The sequence below is a fragment of the Pezoporus flaviventris genome, unplaced genomic scaffold (assembly GCF_033815535.1).
Source record: "Pezoporus flaviventris isolate CSIRO_AGI_PZ_B2104156 unplaced genomic scaffold, CSIRO_AGI_Pfla_v1 ptg000054l, whole genome shotgun sequence".
Taxonomy (NCBI): Eukaryota; Metazoa; Chordata; class Aves; order Psittaciformes; family Psittacidae; genus Pezoporus; species Pezoporus flaviventris.
The window spans coordinates 4,225,495-4,245,518 of record NW_026892602.1 but is presented as its reverse complement, the minus strand read 5'-3'; the positions used below and the strand labels follow the sequence as shown (position 1 = coordinate 4,245,518).

At 43.6% G+C, this 20,024-nt stretch overlaps 1 protein-coding gene across 2 annotated transcripts; it reads right to left on the bottom strand.

Annotated features, from left to right (window-relative positions):
• Positions 1-6,265: 6,265 nt before the first annotated feature.
• AKTIP (AKT interacting protein) lies at positions 6,266-19,749 on the bottom strand. 2 transcript variants are annotated; one of them, XM_061469039.1, is made up of 10 exons: positions 19,707-19,749; positions 15,288-15,403; positions 13,797-14,002; positions 12,634-12,698; positions 12,452-12,552; positions 11,061-11,149; positions 10,890-10,988; positions 10,549-10,656; positions 9,805-9,865; positions 6,266-7,198 (listed from the first exon to the last, which is right to left on the bottom strand). In XM_061469039.1, exons 2-10 carry the CDS (start codon positions 15,327-15,329, stop codon positions 7,088-7,090), a joined length of 882 nt encoding a protein of 293 aa, XP_061325023.1. In that variant the 5' UTR covers positions 15,330-15,403; positions 19,707-19,749; the 3' UTR covers positions 6,266-7,087. The 2 variants fall into 2 exon arrangements, with proteins under 2 accessions (XP_061325023.1, XP_061325024.1); XM_061469040.1 differs by lacking the exon at positions 19,707-19,749 and having other exon boundaries at positions 6,266-7,195.
• Between the last annotated feature and the right edge of the window lie 275 nt (positions 19,750-20,024).

Here is a 20,024-nt window from a genome sequence, read left to right as displayed (position 1 = left end):
GTGCTTTTAGTGCACCATGCAGCCCACCCAGATTCTAGCAGGTTTTGTAAGAAAGCAGAAATTAAAAGCTCTGAGTTACAAGTCATTCCTACTCCTCTGAATAATGAGAAAATTAAGACTTAATTCCACTGTAAATTCAGTTAAAGTAAAATAAAAGCATCTTTTGTTCTTGCCTGCATAACAAAAAGGCTGAAGCTAAGAAATCGTGTAGATGTTTCTGTAAAAAATATTTATGAACTTGTCAGACAATTCTTGGTATCAGTTACATTACTTTGTATGAAAATATTGCAAGTTATTTTTCAATAAAGAATTTATAAGCTCCCAATTCTATGTTCTTGTGTGAAAAAGCAGTGCATGCACAGCTAGAAACAGGCTGTGGCCCTCAAGCACCAGTTAGTGCAAAACCTAAATACCAAGACAGCCCTGTAGCTGGGCTCCCTAAGTCACTTGATGCATTGGAGCTTGCAAGAACTCCAGTCAAACACTGCAACCGATGATAGGTTAAAACTAAACTAAACTGAAATAATCACAATTTAAAAAAGATCACCCTAAAAAAAAAAAATTAATAAAATACACTTCAGTCCCACAGCAGGGGATTCTCTCTGCCCCCTTTCAGTCATTCTGTTTTTTCTGAACATGCTTCCTCCCATTGCTGAGCTGGAACTGAGTGCCAAGGGATGGGCAGGTCCTGGACTACCCCTGCTCTGGTGGTCTTGTTCTGTAATCCAGTGCCGACAGACCCCTTTGCACACTGGCTCCTCTCTGCTCACATTTGAGCTAACTCGGGGAAAGTTCCAAGAATTCTTAATCAAGGTGCTAAGAACTGGTTCAGCCCCTGGCAGCCGGGTGCTGTATTCCTACAGCCGAGCACGTGCCTGAGTTCCTGCCTTGGTGGCCCTGGCACTCTTCCAGCAGCTGCTGTTGTTTCTTTCTGAACCCAAAGTGCAGTCACCCGCAGCTGTAATCCCTAACAGAGGTACAGCCTGTACTTGTGCTTTAAACAAATGCTGAGAGCTCCTGCCACAGAGGTGCTCCAAAGGAGAAACATACCAAACCCCCAAAAGTTTGCAGTAGTTTCATAATATTATTTAAAAACTTGGCACAGAATAGCTCAGTTACAAAGGGGGCTACAACCACCCCGGCAGTGTTCAAGGTCAGGCTGGTCAGGGCTTAGAGCAACCTGGTCTAGTGGGAGGTGTCCCTGAACATGGCAGGGGGTTGGAACTGGATGAGCTGAGCGTCTTTTCCAGCCCAAACCAGTCTGGGATTCTACAGCCACCACCCACTCCAGCTGCAGATTAACTGTTGAAGGCTGGCTGGGTCACCTGCAGTTCTCCTGCTCTACAGAGCTTAGAGCTGGAAAGCTGATACTCAAAGACACCCCCTCATCTCAGCGTTGGCAAGGACCTGGATTTAGTTTTTAATTTAGTGATTTAGCTTTACCAGGAAAGGTGAGTGCTACACTGGGAGGAAGGATTTGATTTCAGTGCTATCTGTTCATTCTCACTCGCCCACCTTGTTCCTGGAACAGCTGCTTCTAACACACAGTCCTTGTCCTCTCCCCTTTCTCAATCTAGTAACAACAACAAAAATCAGATTACTCATTCCAAACTAAACAACATTCCCCACTGTTATAACTAAATAAAATCACTTTCTCTCCAGCAGACTGCTCCCAGCATGGATGTAGCTTAGAGGAACCCAGCCTACTCCCCAGCCCTACAGAGGGACCAAACAGCTTGAAGATAAACAAACCCCACTCAGATAACCATCATTTCCAATGCATCATTCCATCACTCTTTGTCACTGTTCTTTCTGTGCTGTTCTGTTCTTTCTGTGCTGTTCTCTAAGCCCCAGCCTCATCTCCGAGCAGTCCCAACATAACACTCCCCACAGCTGCTCTGTACCTGGGGCTCCCCCGTGGGTGGGGGGGGCACTTTCCTACTCCTGCAGTGATGGTTGTGGGGTCAGCCCTGTGTCTGCCCAGCTGCAGCCAAGATGAAAGAGCAGCCCAAGACTAGAAGGGATTAAACTTACACATCAGCCCTTTGCTAAGTGGCTTAGGAATTTGCAAGTCACTGATTTATTACAAAGGCTTCTGAATAATCATACAAATAAATCAGGAGGAGCTGCCTAGCTCCAGCTCTGCCTCCCTGCCCAGCCGGTGCATCCTGCTCAGTCACTGCGCCAGGCCCATTTGCTGCTTCACACCAAGAGGCCTTTAAACTTTTCCAACCCTCAACCCAATGCATTTAAATTCCAATTTCAGCCTTCCTGGGAAAAGTGTAATAGGAAAGACAGCAGCAGCAGAATTAATGTTCACAGCAGTTTAGTGGCTGCACTCAGGCTGGTACATGAGACCTCAAACACTGATCGCTCATGTTTTCCTTGAAAACCCACAGCACCACTTCCCAGGCTACACAAGCTCAGCTTTCAGATCAGCTCCTCCATTTCTGTTTTCTAGTGCCCACTCGGCAATTCCAGGCACCTGCAATTCCTCATATCCTGCCAGGTTTCCAAAACACACCGGCTAACGGGCCCTCGATGCCACACTGCTGCAGGCCAGCGACTGAGCCAGCCCTTTTCCCTCTGCATGGGGCTGCAAGGAAGCTGGCTGCTGCTGCCCCAGGTTTCACAAGCCCAACACAGTGTTGAATCCCACCTCAGCTGCGCTGCACCTCAGCCTAGAGACCTCCCTGGCAGAAAGCACTACTGGACGCAAACTACGCAACAGCAGGGGCATGCCTGACTGAAGCCATGTACTTCTCAAGGCTCTCCAAGCAGTGGCACACAACATGGAGGATGGACTGGAACTGAACAAATGTATTTAGGATTATCAGAAATCTGTTCTCTAGAATGCAAATAACCAAAGCCAGAAACTCTACAGAGGATGTTAAGTAGCAAATCAGATGCACAAGAATGAGGACAAACATAAGGGAGCAACAAAAGAAACGCTTTCCAAATACCAGGCTAGTTCTTAAGAGGTTGTTGGCCACCCTGTGCTCCCACAAATAGCTGGATTTAAGCATGAGACATTACCTGCAGCTGCTGCAAACGATCCTGTAAGTGTTGTGCTATTATCTACCCCCTTACCATGTAAGGGAAGTGCTTGTGGAATTGCAAGCTGAATGGGAGCTACTTCCCACACATACCCTTCCTAAGGCACCATGTCAAAAAAGAAACAGCAAGAAAGAGGCATGGGAGGGATCAGAACCAGAGCGAGGGAAGAGCTGAACTCCTGCCTGAGCCATGCATTCCCATGTGCACTGTGCTCAGGGCTGGAGAACTGCCAATGGGAAAACCAGTGAAGTGTGCAAAGTGTCCCAAGAACAGAGGAGTCTTTGGACAGTTCTGTCTCCAGCCCTGCTCCATGCAAACTCAAAGCCTTCGCTTTCACCAAGCACTCAACACAGGAAACAGCTGAGGTCCCATGGGGCAGCCACAGTTACGGCCTGGTCCTGCACCACCTATGAGCTTTTCTGCTGGAACAGGAGGGAGGCCAACCAAGACACCAGCTCCCCCCACACCACCTCCCGCTCCCTTCCCTTGCAAAGGAGCGGATAGCAGCAAGTGAGCTCACCCTTTCCAGGAGGGCCAGACGTGATCTTCCAGCTCTTCATCAAAGGTCCCAGGGACAACTGACCTGATCCGTGCAGGAGGCCTCTGCAGAGCTGCCCAGGGCCGTGCTGGCACAGGAGGTGCCGCAGGTACTGCTGGCACACCAGGACCTCAGGCAGCAAACACGCTGTGCCTTGAGCGCACACTCAGCCCCACGGCCACAGCAGGCAGCTGCTGATGGGGGCAACACAGCAAAAGTGGCATTGTTTGTGACGTGTGATTGAGCAACTAAAAGTTTTAAAGCGCTGTTCTACACTGCTCCAGTGCCCTGGAGATCACTGCACCAGGGACATGCTGTGCCCCACTATGCATTGCCCTGCTAAGGCAGGAGGGAACCCATCTGTGTGCACACACACTGCCAGCACCATTACCAGCTTTTCAAGATACACCTGTGGCACCGAGCAACTGCTCCGGAAGTTCTGTGCTTCCTGTTGCTTTCTCACAGTGGGTAAGGAGGAGAGGGAAGGACAAAGTCCTGCTGCGTGTGTCACCACAGAACTATCAACAAGAACAGCTGAGGATCACTTGCCTCCTGCCGAGATCTGCAGTTTTCCTTTTGTGCTCAATACACGTAAACAATTGGGAAAGAGTTACGGCTGCCACTCCAGTCCTGTTCTTACAAAATAACTAAGTACCCTGAGCATGAAAGATGAAGAATGCAAAAACAATGTTAGAAAAACCATCTTTAAATAAAGGGGTAGAAAGTTCCTGCTGCAGGGAAGAGAACATTAACAAAAGCTTTGATCTGAAGCAGGACTCAAACATTTATTATGTTATGGATTTGTTTTTCTAACTTTGGTTTTGTTTGTTTTTCCTTTGTTTGGGGTGGGGGGGGTGGGGTGTGTGTTTCTGTTTTGATTTGGTTTTGGTGTGGGTTCCACCCCCCTCCTCCCTTCAAAAACACTTCATAGCAAAGTTCTTTCCAGTCCCAGGTCTTCTCCTGCTCCTTCCTTCCAAAGGGGTTGGAACAGGAGAAGAAGAAATCACCAGAAAACCTCAAATCCATGATTTCCACAGGCTTATTTCAAGGTTTGAGTTGAACATTTTGTTCCAACATGTCATCCTCACCTGCAAGAAAGTAACATTTAGTTCGGTGTTACCTAGCTGGTGCTGGTTTCTAGCACTGCTGCACAAACAGATCACAGTGCTCCTCCTCACAGCAGCCACTGTTTTCAGGACTCAAACAGCACAAAATCCTACACCAAGTCTGCTGGCTTTGCTATACCCATTTTGAAATGCCACTGCCTCAATGCATCTTCTTCTCAGCCTCATAACAAAGTTGGATTAAGCTCCAAGCTAGAGGAGACAGATCTGTGTTGAAGATGGTAAAAACTGACTTTACTCTCAGTTAATTGCCCTACAAACCATGCCAAGTCACAGACATCTTACCCAGTGATTCATTCAAACTTGGCAAAAAATGGCCTTTTGGAAGATCTGCACCACTATCAATACAGCTTACGATGAATACCCCAGTGCGTTTAAATTAGGTTTAAATCTGCTGTACTAATCCATAGGGCCTGAACCTACATGAAGGTTTAGAAAGAACATTTCAGCATTCAGTCAAGAACTTCATTCCTGTAACAGACACTTTATAAAAGATGAGAGGAGTTAAAGAGGAAAGACGAACCACAGGAGGGTGGTGAGGCACTGGAATGGGTTGCCCAGGGAGGTTGTGAATGCTCCATCCCTGGCAGCGTTCAAGACCAGGCTGGACAAAGCCTTGGGTGGCATGGTTTAGTGTGAGGTGTCCCTGCCCATGGCAGGGGGGGTGGAACTTGATGATCTTAAGGTCCTTTACAACCCTAACTATTCTATGATTCTATAAATGCACCTCTGGGTGCAATTCCTTCTGTGCCTTCCTTGCTCTCCACACACCCTCTGAATTCTTGTGCCTTAAGAGGAATTCCAGCAGTAGGAGAGACACTCCAGGCAGCCCCAGGAAACTGATGCACCTCAAAGGCAGAAGCTCTAAAAGATTTAAAGCAACATCATGCAGTAAATTTCAACAGTACCTAAAACAGAGTAAAGTACTTCTTTTATACAGTGTTAAGTGCTGCACAGAAATTACGTCATCCTTAACAGTACATGAAATTACTCATTTGATGTGTGAGAGCACATTACTTGTGACATAACTGTTTCTTTAAGGGCTAAGAAGTTCCTCCCTTTGACAAAAGTAGATTTAGCCTGTCAGATAAAAGCAAAAGACAGAACCCCCCCAAAACACACAGCACAGCATTCCCCACACTCTCCAAACACCTCATTGCATTTATACATGAAGTTATTGCTAGTTGTCACTAGATAGCAGGGTTTGCATTAACACCGTCAGTACAGGCATGAGGAGCCACAGAAAGGCAGCCCAGCTGCAAAGGGTTAACATTACAAGTTTTGATAGGAAAATCCCATTAGGCAAGAATAACGCATTATGCTAGGCTTCGGCATTAGGAAGCCTCCCTGAGCTCACATGTGCTTTAGAAAGGTTTCCCTGTATATGGATCAAAAATATTATCCAGTGTTTTCAGTATGTAACACCCCGTTATCCAGTAACATCCTGAACACACAATGCAAGTGAATGCATATGTAACCAGGTGCTTCCGTACCAGCTCATCTTTGCTAAAGATCTACAACATAGACAAAGAAAGGGACAAAAGCAAGATCACAAGTTCTTTTTATTTTAAGATGTCACTGTTAACACACATTAGTCAAGCTATCCTAAGTAATCCCCTTCCCCTAGACAGCTAGGGAATCTAAAATTCTGTATGATTTTATTAGCTCAAGAAACCACCATTACAAGCTTTGATTTTAGTGTTAATGTAATAAAAGTAAGAAGCCTGTCATTCTGCTTTCACGCTATCAAACTAATGTGCGCTTTAGTGACAGTATCATTTACATATCAATAATATATCATACATCATCCCCAGCTTTATCTCAGGAAAGTGCTAAATGAAGTCAATGAACCGCCTATTTACAATTTCAAATCCTAATATATTTACAATAGAAACCAAAAGTATTTAAAACCATTAAATATAATGTTTAACTCTGCTATATTAGTTTACATGAACACAGCTTACCTCTGGCATCATATCTCCAATACTAATATTTCTGCCAGTAATTTAAGATTTAAAAAAAACCTGCTATTCCTGGAGGGAAAAAATAAAAGCTTAAAAACCAACCCAAAGCCTCCAGGCATTTCAGAGCCCTGAGGAACTACCCACCATAGACAGTCTTCAAGTAGAAGCACTGCAGTCAGTCAGTGTTCAAGAGAGACTTCCAAACTCCAGGCAAGCCTTTAAAACCTAATGCATATGTAAAACCTTAAGAGTCAGTAATCCAATGAACAGGTTTACTGGAGTCACTGCTACCATTCAGTTTTTACTAATCCATAGTTAAGAGGAAACTGCTGCTTTGCTGTTTCTCCTTCTGTTACATTCCCTCCACCCACAGAAAGTGTTTTGTGCACCATTGTCCAGAAGAGCTAAGTAGGCATTGTCTTCTCCTCTTTGCTGAAAGGCTGAACTGTGCCAGGCTTTACCCAGGAGAGGCCAGAAACATGCATGCTTTTGCAGTGCTGATCTTCTGGCTTCTTCTAGGCAGAAGAAAATTCAAGTCAGAATCATCAGATACCTAATAAGTAAGGTCCCTTGTAAGTCCCTCCCCATCCATTGGCAAATACAAGCATAGCAGAGGCTAACATCATTTCCTCTCCTCAAAGAGGGACAGAAAAATATCTATTGGCTTCATTTCTGGCAACTGTAGAACCATGCTGACATTACAGGAGAGTTTCAGTGACTTAATTCATGTACTGCTACCCTATCACACCGTAAGGATCAAAAGACATGCTTTGAGTAGTGCCCTCTGCTTGAACAACATGACCCAGCACCACTGCACTGCTGTTTGCCAAGTTTCTTGGTTCTACAGAAAGGAACATCAATCCAAATCAAAACGTTTCTATCATTAACCTGACAATATATCCATAGCATACTACCTTGCTATGCTGGGTATGCCCAGTGTGCTGGCATGCTGTGAAGTACTCCACCCCACTGAAGTCCTCCAAATACAAATCAATATGGCAAAGCAGCAAGTGACACTTTTCCTGTATCATGGAGTTTCTGAATGCTTTCCAAAGATGGTCCTTCCCTTCCCTGAGCACTCATGGTTAAACATTTCAACAGTAACTATTTCTACTCAACACAATGCACTGAACACTTGAGACCAATTACTGCAATTTAGAAGACAAAGAAAAAAAAGGCAGGCTTCAAGTTGAGGGAGAGAGATGTAACTTCAAGCATCTGTAGATCTGAAGTAGTTTAAGATGACCAGTAAATAAGATACCTTCTCCAACACAAAGAAACAGAATAGCTTGCTGCTTTTCTTTGCATACCAGGAGCCAGCCCTGCCTCCACACTGCTAGAGGCTCATCAGATGCCAACTACATCAAACTGGAATGATGCATCGAGTTCTAGAAAGCAGTAATTTTGTGAGTACACTTTGTCATACTATGGGAAGCCTGACAAAGTAAATCAAGACAGAAAGAAAACTGATCTTGCACTTCTGTCCCTCCCAGTGTCTTCCGTAAAAGGTGACAGTGCATGACAGAATTGCCGTAAGACATCAGACAGCAGCAAGCGAGAAGGATCAGTTAAACTTTAACCTGGCAAAGTAGCATCTGCCTATCACATGTTACACAAAGGATATCATCTAGCAAAAGCCCTGTGCTCAGCAGGGATCTGGGACATCACAGCCTGCCCTGGGCTAAAGTTCAAGTTCTCAGCTACACTGACCGTTTGGTACAAATCTCCTAAACCACACAAGGTGGGCCATTCTTGCTATCAGCAAACTACTTGTACCACACATGCAGTAGTTGAAGATGTCCGTTTTCACTTTAAAAGGAATTAACATGCATCTCCAAAGGACAAAAAGAAAAAACAAAGTCATCATTTGCTATAAGTCTCAGACAATATCATATCCCTTCCATTTCAACCACTTCAACCTGTCCCTTCCCTGTATGTTTTTGATTCAAAGGATAAGAATGAAGGAGGTAGAGAATGAAGGAGAAAGGGGAAAAGTAGTCAAAAGTATTCTTTAAATTTCTTTTTAAGAGCACAAAAAAGTCAGAATCTGATCAAAATATTTTCCTTTGTGCTCTAAGGCTGGAGAAAGGCCACCTCACCTCAAGCCCTGATGTGACTCTTGCAGCTGGAAACATAGCTACACTGAGCTCACTGGCAGTGTATTGTATTAAGATCAATACACTCAAAAATGCCATTCATGCCAGAAGACATGGAAGTACTTGAGTTAAAGCATGAGGAAGACTGAAGTTTGGCCTACTGAAAAAAAATATTTAACTACAAAAAATGCAGCAAACCACCCCACAGTACTAATGCAATGAGGCTAAGTCAGCAACTAAAGCATTCAGTGTGCATTTGCTTGCCAGTCCAGCAAAGATACCAGCTACCATTTCAGACTCACTAGCTCTGCAAGTGGATTGACTTGTCATGGCACTCAGGATCAATGACAGTTCTTGTCAAGCACAATAAAAAAAATAAACCTAAACCTAAACCACCAAACACTTCCCTCCCCACAAAACAAAGGTGTTACTCAGGTGAGAACTCTTCAAACCAATACATTCTTGCCATATTAGTGTAAGAGCTTAGTGACAGAAGTCACTCTAAGCACCCTTCAATTCCCTGATGTTCCCTTACTTAAAATCAGTAGTGTCAGAGGTGTGAGCAAGGTACTCTGCTTCAGAAAGTTTGGAACGAGAAGAAAGCCCCAAAGCTTTGCTTCAGTAACAAAAGATCTCTCAGCAGAAGAGAACAAAGTTGGGGACTGCTGGGTTACACAGAAGTAGTAATGGCCACAAGAAGTGCAGGACAAGCTAACAGGCAGTCAGCAAACCTTTTCTTTCCCATTCTTCACTCCCTTCCATCCCTAAACAAAAAAAAAAATCTCCGAAGTGTGCCAACAACTGTACTAACAAAGCCTTCTAGCTGGCTCAATGATTAACTGCTTAACACACTGAAGTTAGAACAGTGACGTAAGTAGTTAGGAGACCAAATCAGTTCCAGCATGCCTACTGATCCAAACGAGGGGTGGAATAAGGTCTGACTACTACCTTTTCAGCACAAACAACCTTTCCTCCCTTATCAGGCAATAAACTTCCTATTGTGAGAATCTGGACTTTGTGCGTACCTTCTGAGACAACATCTTCTCTCTAGCTTCATCATGTATAGCTGGATTCCATGGAGAAAAACTGGAGAAAGAACAGTTCCCTCTTAACTGTGCATTTTTGCAGACTACAGAATTGACAGAGCAGAAAACAGCCATTTTCCTTGACTTAGTCTGTTCACTTTCAAGTAAATCACAAGTCTGACTTTTCAGTGTTAAAACATACAGTTAAGAACTAAATTCACATTATCATGGATCTTTTCAACAAGAAATATTTACGTTTTCATTTTGTTTGCCATGAGAACTTGCAATTCAGCAGGAATTACATCAGATACTATTCATATTCACCTTGGAGCTGACTGCCCCATCATCCATACAGTCATAAGTATTTTAAAAGTATGACCAAAGCTACAGTCATGCAAACTGAATTCAGGAAAGCCCAAAAGCAGTATTTACTCCATCTTATCTCTACTTGAGTTGAGGTGGAGTGCTTGGGGGCTTTTTTTGGGGGGGGGGGATTTTGCTGAGGCATTTTTAAGTCCTGGTTACTTAGTGAAAGACATAGTAAAATCAAGTGCCTGCATTTAAGATTTATGCAATACTGAACAGAAGGAAATGAGGGCAGGTAGGACTACTCCAAGTATTGCTATAAATGTAACAAAAAAAACCAGTTCAATCAACTTGGCAGACAAGGGCTTCAAACCAACAACGGTATCAAAACTTAACCTTGAAACATTACGACACAGTGAATTTGCTCATGGTACTTACATGATTGCATATGGATCCTCTATTTTGGGCTGATCGAATAAATGACTGCTGCATAGTTTGACACTGTCCACCACTTTACTTTTGAACAGCTGAATATCTTTTTCATACCTGCAATAGGGCAGTAAGTAATGTTAAGTAGCTGCAAGCTGTAACATGTTTGCTCTAGAAGCTCTAGAAGACTTGGCAGAACCTCAACTTTAGTTCCTAGTGCAACCAACTCTGGAGGTAAAGACTGAACTGATAATTTCCAGAAATGAAACCAAATACAAACCTCTTGCTTCTGCATATCTATGCAAAAAAACTCTTAAGAGATCATGCCTATATGCATGGCAGATACTTACAGCACTGCAGCCTCAGGGTTCAGGGGAGTAGTTGTATCAATCTTGTAGAAGACTCTGCGAGCATACATTAATACTTGCCATATATGATTATGATTTCGTCTAGAAAGAACAAAACACAATGAAGAAAGGAACAGGTGTCTTTCAGATCATGTATCAAATGTTACCACTAACCTCCACTTTGCAAATGCTCTTTTCACATCCAGTTCACCAGACAAAGGATCTACTAGTGGATGGAAGACAGGCAGATCAAAAACCAAGCGCTGCATTGGGAAAAGAAAAAAAAAAAAAGAAATTCATTATGACAACTTCAATCCTAATGCTAAAACCACCAGGTGATGGTCAGTCAGATGTTGCTTCCACATACTAATTAATTGTTACTGTTCTAAAAGAAAGCAACTTGAAGTGATTTTTATCAGCTGTGAAACAGTAATCCAACACACCCACATTACATGCAGGGTCTTGTCCTCCCTCTCAGGCTTATCACCAAATCAGGAAACTAATCCAGCCAGCTGCACAGACACTAGTGCCAACACAGGTAATAATAGCAGATTAAGATCAGATTAAAGGAGTTTCTGTCATTTAGATATTTGTGACTGAAAGCTTTTCATATACTTGGGCTACAATCAATTATTTTTCTGTCCTACATGTCTTTAAGTAAGCTCTGCAGTGCCACCACAGTATTTTCAGTTCTGTACAGCTAGTTTCCTCCAATGTTTGTGTATTCCCCCAAAACAAAACTTAGTTTCAGCAGGAAGGTTTGAAAGCCCTATGGGAGCAAAACAACAATGGCTGTATGAGACATACTAAAGTCTAATCTTTGAAAGAAACTGTTTCCTACTACTTATGTTCTTTTAATGACAGCTTTACAAAGAACTTGACACCAAGCACACAGCATTGCAACTTGTTCTCAGCTACAGCATCTACACACACCCAGTGTTCCTCTTGAAGAGGTTTGGCTGAAAGGGCTGGCTGCTCTGCTCTGGACAGTAAGATTGCCACAAAATTTTTTAACTGATGTAGTAACTTGGATGCTTTTTCCTCAAGGGAAAAAGAAAGTAGGTAACACCACAGTACCGATCTCCTCCTCTTTTGTCTCACCAATGTTCTCCTCAAGTTCTTTATTTCTTTAACATAATTTAGAAGCAGGACAGGCAAGAAATTCTGCAGTACTACAGAAAGCACAGCACAGGTGCCTGGATTTTATGTTCCATTGTGTTGCTACTCAGAATCTGGATACTTCTTTCATTGTTTCAATCTTAACTGCCTTGCTGGGGAAGCAGCAGATCAAGAGTTGAGGTAAAAAAACTGGTTGATTACTTAATACTCCAATGCATGTAACCTCAGGAAGTCCACTCTACACCAGCCTCAGTAATCAGAGAAACATGATCCTTCCACAGATGTTAGGAAATACGTGTAAGACATTGAAAATGAGCACAGCCAACTGGAAAAAAAAAAATCCTAGCTCAAGGAAATAAGAAGTTAACCGGTCTATTAGCTTTAACAAGAAGTCATACTAAAACACTATGAAACAAGAAAAACTCAAAACACACACAACCACTTACCGGGCAGTCTCCATCTGGATAATTATCAGGAATATAGACAGTAAATTTAAACACACCATCCTGGTAGAGCCCATGTCTTATGAATATTACACCAAACCACACTGCAAGTGAGAAAGTTTGCTTGAGTGAAAGAATTTTAATATATATATAAATAAATTTTAAAAAGTTAAGATTAAACTTACTTAATGCTGATCGGTAAGATGGCTGCACATAGACACCTGGCAATTTCTGCTTTACAACCAAGGTACTGCAATTAGAATCAGCATTTAGAACAGCTCCACAACTACACTAAATTCACAGCAAGCAGTAAACACAACAGTAAACCCAGAGTATACTACCAATAACTTAACACAGCTTAACTCGTTCCACAAATGTACACTGAGTTCCCAAGGGCAGACAGCTCACAGGAGCTGGCAGAAAACTAGTGAAACCATGTTCTTCCCCTCTCACTTTTCCTACTCCTTCAATGCAGAAGAAAAACATCTTTCTTGAATTAAGAAGTCAGTGTCAGTTCCCTGAAAAAGAATATTAATGTTTGAAGAGTTCTCACTTTCCATGTAATGGTTAAATGCAAGAAATGAGACTTAGCATTGCATAAGGACTCCAGGGATTCCATTCCAAAAGGCACTACATACTTGAGAATCCAGTATGTCTATTACAGAGGAAGTCCCTTTAGCGTTGTAGCACAGAACAGTTTATGTAACTTTACAGAACTAGAAAGTTTTGCAGACAAACAGATTTGTATGCTCCCACAGCTGTCCAGAAACTACTAGATTGGATCAAACGCAGCTGATCCAAAGAAAGCTATTTAAATCCCTCATAAGTTTGATGTTAAACATCACTGAAAGACAGGAGACAATATAGTCTTCCTAATATCCGTATCAGGCAGCATTCAAGTGTTCCATGTAATAACTGAAGGAAGTTCCCAAATCCCAGCTCCACTAGCCATACATTAATAACCATCTTCCCACTAGACAGCTGTTCACGTCTAGTCTAATACTTGTTTCAAAATTTCAGTATTTCTGACCATCTATCAGGATAACTGGTCAGGATGCCTAAACCCAAAATGTGTTTACTTCAAGGCTGAGAAATATAATAATTCAGAGAATAACATCTAAACACACCCCTTAAAATCTCATCTCACTTACTGCTCCTCTTCTATCTCAAGATAATGGGGCTGCTGCTCCAGAAGAATAATTTTGTGGAATTTAAGATTTACTGCCTTCTTCAAGGACTATGGCAGAGACATGATGCAAAAACTAGATTCCTGCATGTTCCACACACCCCCCCCCCCCCCAAAGCATAAGCCCAGTGCCCCAAAAAAGACAAAAAAGAGAAAACCTACAATTCTGCAAGTAGGGAATACTCCAAATAAAATGGCCCATAGGAAGCGTGTGTTCCATTTGTTGACTGGGACGACATGGCAGGTGAAGCAGGCTTGGTTATTGGCACAGCATTCTTTGGAATAGAAGGCAATTGTTTCTTTGCAGAGGCTCGTAGAGGACTGGTTCGTACCTCTCCACTCAAAGTTTTCTCTTCAGCATCAGGTCTCTGTTAAAGAGAACCAACATATTAGAGGTTATATTTCATAAACATTTAATATTTGAACGTGTTTTAATACAAGTTTAAACCCAACCGGGCTGATTACAAGTTTGGCCAACAAAATATACCTTGGATTTCAGTGCTTGGGGCAGGGGTTGCGTCTCTTTTACATTCTGGTTTTAAATAGACTACTCAATCAAACCTAGCCTACAAGTACAAAAATAGTCAGTGCTGGACAGGAAATTTGCAGATTAGGACAAACAATTAAGGAGGCTTAAATTCGTCTAGAAACTGGAAACAACATATAACAGCTTAGAAGTCAATCTATTTCTAGCACACGGTGCATCAAGATAAATTATTTCTACTGACACAATTCCTTGCATTCTAGTCTTTAAGAGTAGGCTAGTAATGCTGAGATTAAATAAGAACTTTCCACAGAAAAATTAATGCATTTTACTTCTTGCCTGTGCATAAGGCACCAGCATCCTGCCTGGAAATGATTTATGTAGCCCATTCCCACTGCAAGAGAATCACATTTGACAGCAATATCAAGTGTAAATCCTAATAGAGGTTAGGATATAGGAACCTTTTCATGCCTATACCATCTTTTATATAAAAAAAAAAAAAACATTTCTACTCAGTCAGTGCTACAGTGCTAGAGAACACTGTACTGTGTACAGACCTCAGAAACATTCTACGGATTGCAAAGACAAACCTGCAGCCTACAGACTCACAATTAGGCTGGCTGTGGTGACAAAAGGCATGATTTAAGCTGTAGTGTTTTGAAGCAGTTTAGGTTTAGACTAGTAACAATACCTATGTCACAAGCACCATCAACACAGTTATAGAGTTTGCCCTAGCACTGAATGTGAGAGATGTGACCAACCCTGGAACTATCATGCTTTTATCATTGCTACAATCTAAGCCTGCAATAGCATTATGGAGGCACAGTTCTGTCAATGCTCACTGCACGTGCAATACCTGGCTAAGCTCTATAGAAGACAGTAAGCAAATGTCCTAAGAAACAAGGACATTTGAACAAGTTTGTCTCATCTTTCTTATGTCAAGATGCTTCAGACAAGAAAAGTCAACAAATTCTGGAGCAAACTCCATCCACAGGCACATTCCAGTTAGTGTTACTCAGAGCTAGCTTACACTTTTATCGAAGAGGTCACAATCCTGGGGATAAAAGACACACTCCAGCTGTATTTGCAGACTGTCTGATGGTCTTTTCCAGAACTGCTGCCACCCCTCAATGCATGTTAACACCTCATGCCATCCATTCATTAAATACCTTGCGCACAGAACCTGTAGACATGCTCCAGAAAGGGTTCATAACGTGTATTCCAAATAAAGAACCACAACTTTTCAGTGTCTTCAGAGTATCCTCAGGCTCCTCCGGTTTATACCCTAAAAAAAAACATAGAATGATAGTCATTCTAACAGATAAACAGGACTCAGTATATAAATAGGATTTGGATCTAATTCTGCAGCCATCTTTATATTTCTGCAATTTCAGCAAAAGTCTTACACACTTACGACTGACAATAGTTAAAACTGCCAAAGCTCTATTATATCTAAGACTCCAGGACAATAACACAGTTGTCTATGAAATCATTTTCACACATGAATTCCTGCCTTTCTGCTAGAAAGACACTCCAGATTCTGCATCCCATGTTTTGTCTTGTCAACTGGAAAGAAAGACCATCTGTTGGCTCAGCACAGTCAAGAAAGATCCCCTATACACAAAAGTATTAAGAAGTTGCCACTTCACCATTTGCATCCAGCCCCAGACAGTTCTAGAACAGCTTATTGTTGCTGCATGGGTAAATGCTGTCCCTCACACACGCTGCTGACTTTGCATGCTTCTGAAGCACTTCAGTTTAAAAACATCTCTGCCCATTCCCAGTGAAAGAGATGATCCTCCCATTGAGTTTGCATCATGTGTGTGTCATTCTGTTTTCATCTGCACTGGAACACCACCAGGAATAGACAAAGGCACAGAACACAGAAGTTTTTCTGTAGCTCATTTAATGATTTCATTACAAGCCAAAGGCTTAGTGCTTTTTACTGAACTGCTCCAGCAATTCAGTATCAAGGACCTGAAGTTCTTAAAGAGTTTCAGTGTGCCACCTACTGTATATGGTCTTAGTCTGCTCTCTTTCTTTTCTCCCCTTTTCTTCTCGCTCCATCTTACTACTGTTTGTGCGAGAACTCTTCTCTACAACACCTCTTGTCTAGCACAGCCTATTTCCTCCACTGTTCTCTCTCTTCTTCCCCTCACACTCTCCAGTTCCCCTAGTTTCCATTCCCCTCTTTCTACCCTCCTACTTCTGGCTACATTACGGTTTTGAAGCAATTCAGTGTACTCAGTTTCTTTAATAGGAAGTTTGTACAACATTGACCAATGCGATTTACAGGATGTGAGAGAGAGAATGGCACAGGCTTCTAAGGTTTTCTACCGTAAGCAAGGCACTACCTGTTCACCCATTGCTTTAATTATAGAAAAAAATAGTAACGTAACAACCAAAGATCTTCCTAAAAGGGAAACAGATGGCAATTTAAGACAGACAATTTATACAAAGAAAGTCTAGCAACGGTAAAGTCTTTTTTAGAACAAATCATAGGTATCCTTCTAGACTATAAATCAGCCAAGCATTCAAAATATGCAAGCACCATTCAGAAAAGTGATGAAAAATAATTCATTTTCCCACTCCAAAATGATCTCAAACATTCCAGTACACAATTCCTCCAGATATTTTTCCTGTTCAGCAGCCAGTCTCACATCATTCCAAGCCACTGAAATCAGTCACAGCATGGCTGCTGCTTGGCCATGCCCTGTGACAGCGGAGAGCTGTTTTCACTTTTCCCCACCTCATGTCTGGGAAACAGAGCCATGCCAGAAGGCTATGCCCTGGGCCTTTTCTCTTCCATGAAACCCTGCCAGACTAAGTAAGGCAGAGACGCTGGGCGAGGAAGGTGCAAGACACTTCCTTGGGAAACTCCAGCATAATCAGAGGGTGGAGGAACTGACGCACAAGAGCACCAAGTGCTATGGCTCTGACAAGAGAGAAAAGTGCTGGAAGCTGATGTACAGGTTGGAAGACAACTAACTGGAATCTGGACTGATTATGGGGTTTGGGTAAATTCATTTGTTTGTTTTGGGCTGGTGTTCTGGTTTTTGGTGGGGTTTTTTTGGGCGTTTTTTGTTGTTCGGGTTTTTTTTTTAAGACTAAGTAATACAAAATTGTATTATTCCAGAATCACAGATATGAGATACAGGAGTTTGAGCAAGCCAAAGAGTGAAGTACGTACATAAAAAGCAGGCCAGCCTCATACCAGTGAAACAGGGAACTGATTTAGAAGCTTGATAACTGGTGCTAGATGGAATTCAGTCACTGACTCCACCTTGCAGAAAGCAGCTCTGCATCTCAGCACACTTCCAGCATTGTCAAGAAGCTTTTTATTACAGAGCTGCTTACTTACAGGCTATTAAGAGCTGTTTGTTTCTCCAAATAAAACACTGATTTAGTTCTAGTTCAACTACAGAATAACTTCCAGAGATTTGCCTACTCACAGATCTTTTGTCCAGCTGCTTGCCAGTAATAAGTCCTGCATTGGTGTTATCCTAAATTTATTGTTAACACTGCCTCCTGTCTCATTCGCCTGTTAAAATACTACTTATGATGGAAAACTAAAAACCTCAGAGTACCAGCTTCCCAGAGGAAGGTAATTTAAAAAGCCTTTCAAGGTGTTTTAGAGCTTGTTTATTTCTAATCACACTCACTCCTTCCAGCCATGCTACACGGAAGTGGAGAATGGTATCAGTACAGGAAACTTACCTGCAACTGATTATGTTCTCTAGTGCCTTCACTTCCCAATTTAATACCTTGCAATTAATCACAAGAATAAATATACGTATTTAAAAAATTACCAAGTAACGACACATTTAAGTTAGATTGCTTATCCTACTTCTCATTATGGTGAAGGTCTGCAGCAGACAAAGAGAGCAAAGTCCCAGTATGGTTAAGTGGAATTTCTAGGCAGGGTAGCCATTCAACCCTGCACAGGGCTACAACGTTTACTATAAGGTTCCTATCAGTACAGCATCTTACTGTGCTGTAACTACTGAATCCACCAGCTTCCCAACAGAACCCGAAACACTCCCCTCATTTTATGAGAAGGGAATAAATGCATTCAAAATCACCACCCTGCCTCCTTGCACAGTCGTCAGTCACACTGCATCAACTAATAGGAGGCTTAATAGTGTGCCACTCATTTATGTGTTCTACTAATTCCTGCTACTTCAGGAACAGAAAGTAACAGCAACCCTCCTAAGCAACCCTCCTCCCATGGGCTTTTTATGGGTATCTTTTTCTCTAGTGTTTTACTTCTAGGACAACAGCAATTAAAAAAGACAACACGAACGTGGATTTCAAACACTTCTCCTTTGAAAGGCCTTCAAGCTTGTACCCAGCACTGCACTGCTCAGGTCCTGCCAACCAGACCAGGAAAGCCACTTGTCACCAAGAACAGCCTTATGCTGACCCTCACCAGCACTGACATACACAGGACAAGACACCAGTTAAACTCATGCAGTGCTTCATCATGTCTCCAAGATACTTCACAAACCAAAGTTATTAGTAATAAAACCAAACATTTTAAGTACTCTGCTTTTGCACACTCTGTCTCCACTAAGTATTCTCATCAGAGATTGCCTCTGTTTACACCTACTTCCATATTACGTGTCATATTTTTCCCCTATCATCAGCAGGGTCATTAGATTAAATACAACACTAAATCAGTTTGACAAAACTTCATCTTGCCCGGAACACAGCAGTTTTGTAAGTATTTTCTGGAAAACCCCTAAACAATTCCTCGAGAAGAAAACAAACAAGAAAATACAGATAAACATACAATATAAAGTTTCCATGTACGTTTTTATGCATTTTATTCCCTGAATTGCACCACCCCTACACCTGAGAACAAAGAGAGCTGACAAGGCAGAGCAGCAGATAAGAACCTTCCTACTTGCCCAGCAACTGTAACTGTCCGTTTGCACCAGAACCGATTTCTCCTCAGCACACCCACTCCTGGTCTCCTTCGGGCCCAGGGACCTCATCAGCCCACACCGGGCCCACCGGACAGGCAGCGGCCGCAGAAGGCTGCAGGCACGCTGGCAGCAGCAGGAGCGTTGGCCAGTCAAGCCTGTTTGCCGACTTTTCCTTCGCAGCTGGATTACAGCTTTCAGCCCCACACCTGCCGCTGTGACTTCAATCCCCTAACCCACCTCTACAGGAACCATAACCTGCGCCAGCGAAGCCGCCCCTTACTCAACAGCCAGCAGAGCAGAAGACGCGAGGAGTGACCTGCCGGCTCCCACCGGACACCTGGCTCTCCGGGGACTATCAGATGGAGAACTAAAACGACGGTTCTCCAGAGCCCCGAGCGAAACTCCCCCGTCAGTCCCGGCGATGCCTGCGCCGCAGGATGCCGCCGCTCGCAGGGAGCCCTGAGCGCCGCTGCTCGTCCCACCGCACGGTCCCCTGAGGAGAGGTGCCGCGGATGCCCTACGAGACGGACGGCAGGGCCGGGCCGGGCCGGTTCCCCCATGAGGCACGGCGCTGGCCGGGCCAGCAGCCGCCCCGCGGCAGCAGCTCCTCAAGGGGCGCGGCGGGCCCGGCCCGCAGGCAGGTGATGGCGGAGGGCTCACCCGCGCTGAGGCTCCCGCCGCTCCGCTGCACGCACGGCCCTGCCGCGCCGACCACCGCCGCCGCCGCCACCACCACCACTACCCCCTGCCCCCGCCGAGCCTCACTTAAAGCCCGCCCCCTCCGTATCGCACATCCGGACCCGGCCTTCCCCTGGGCCAATCGCCGCCCTGCTCTTCCGGGAGGGCTCCGCAGGGCGGGGCGGCACAGGCACAGCCGGCCAATCACAGGCCCCGCCAGCTCCAGGGTGCCTCTAGGCTGACGCCTCTCCTGCCCGACGCGGGGTGGGCGGTGCTGAGTGCTCCGCCCTGGGCACGAGG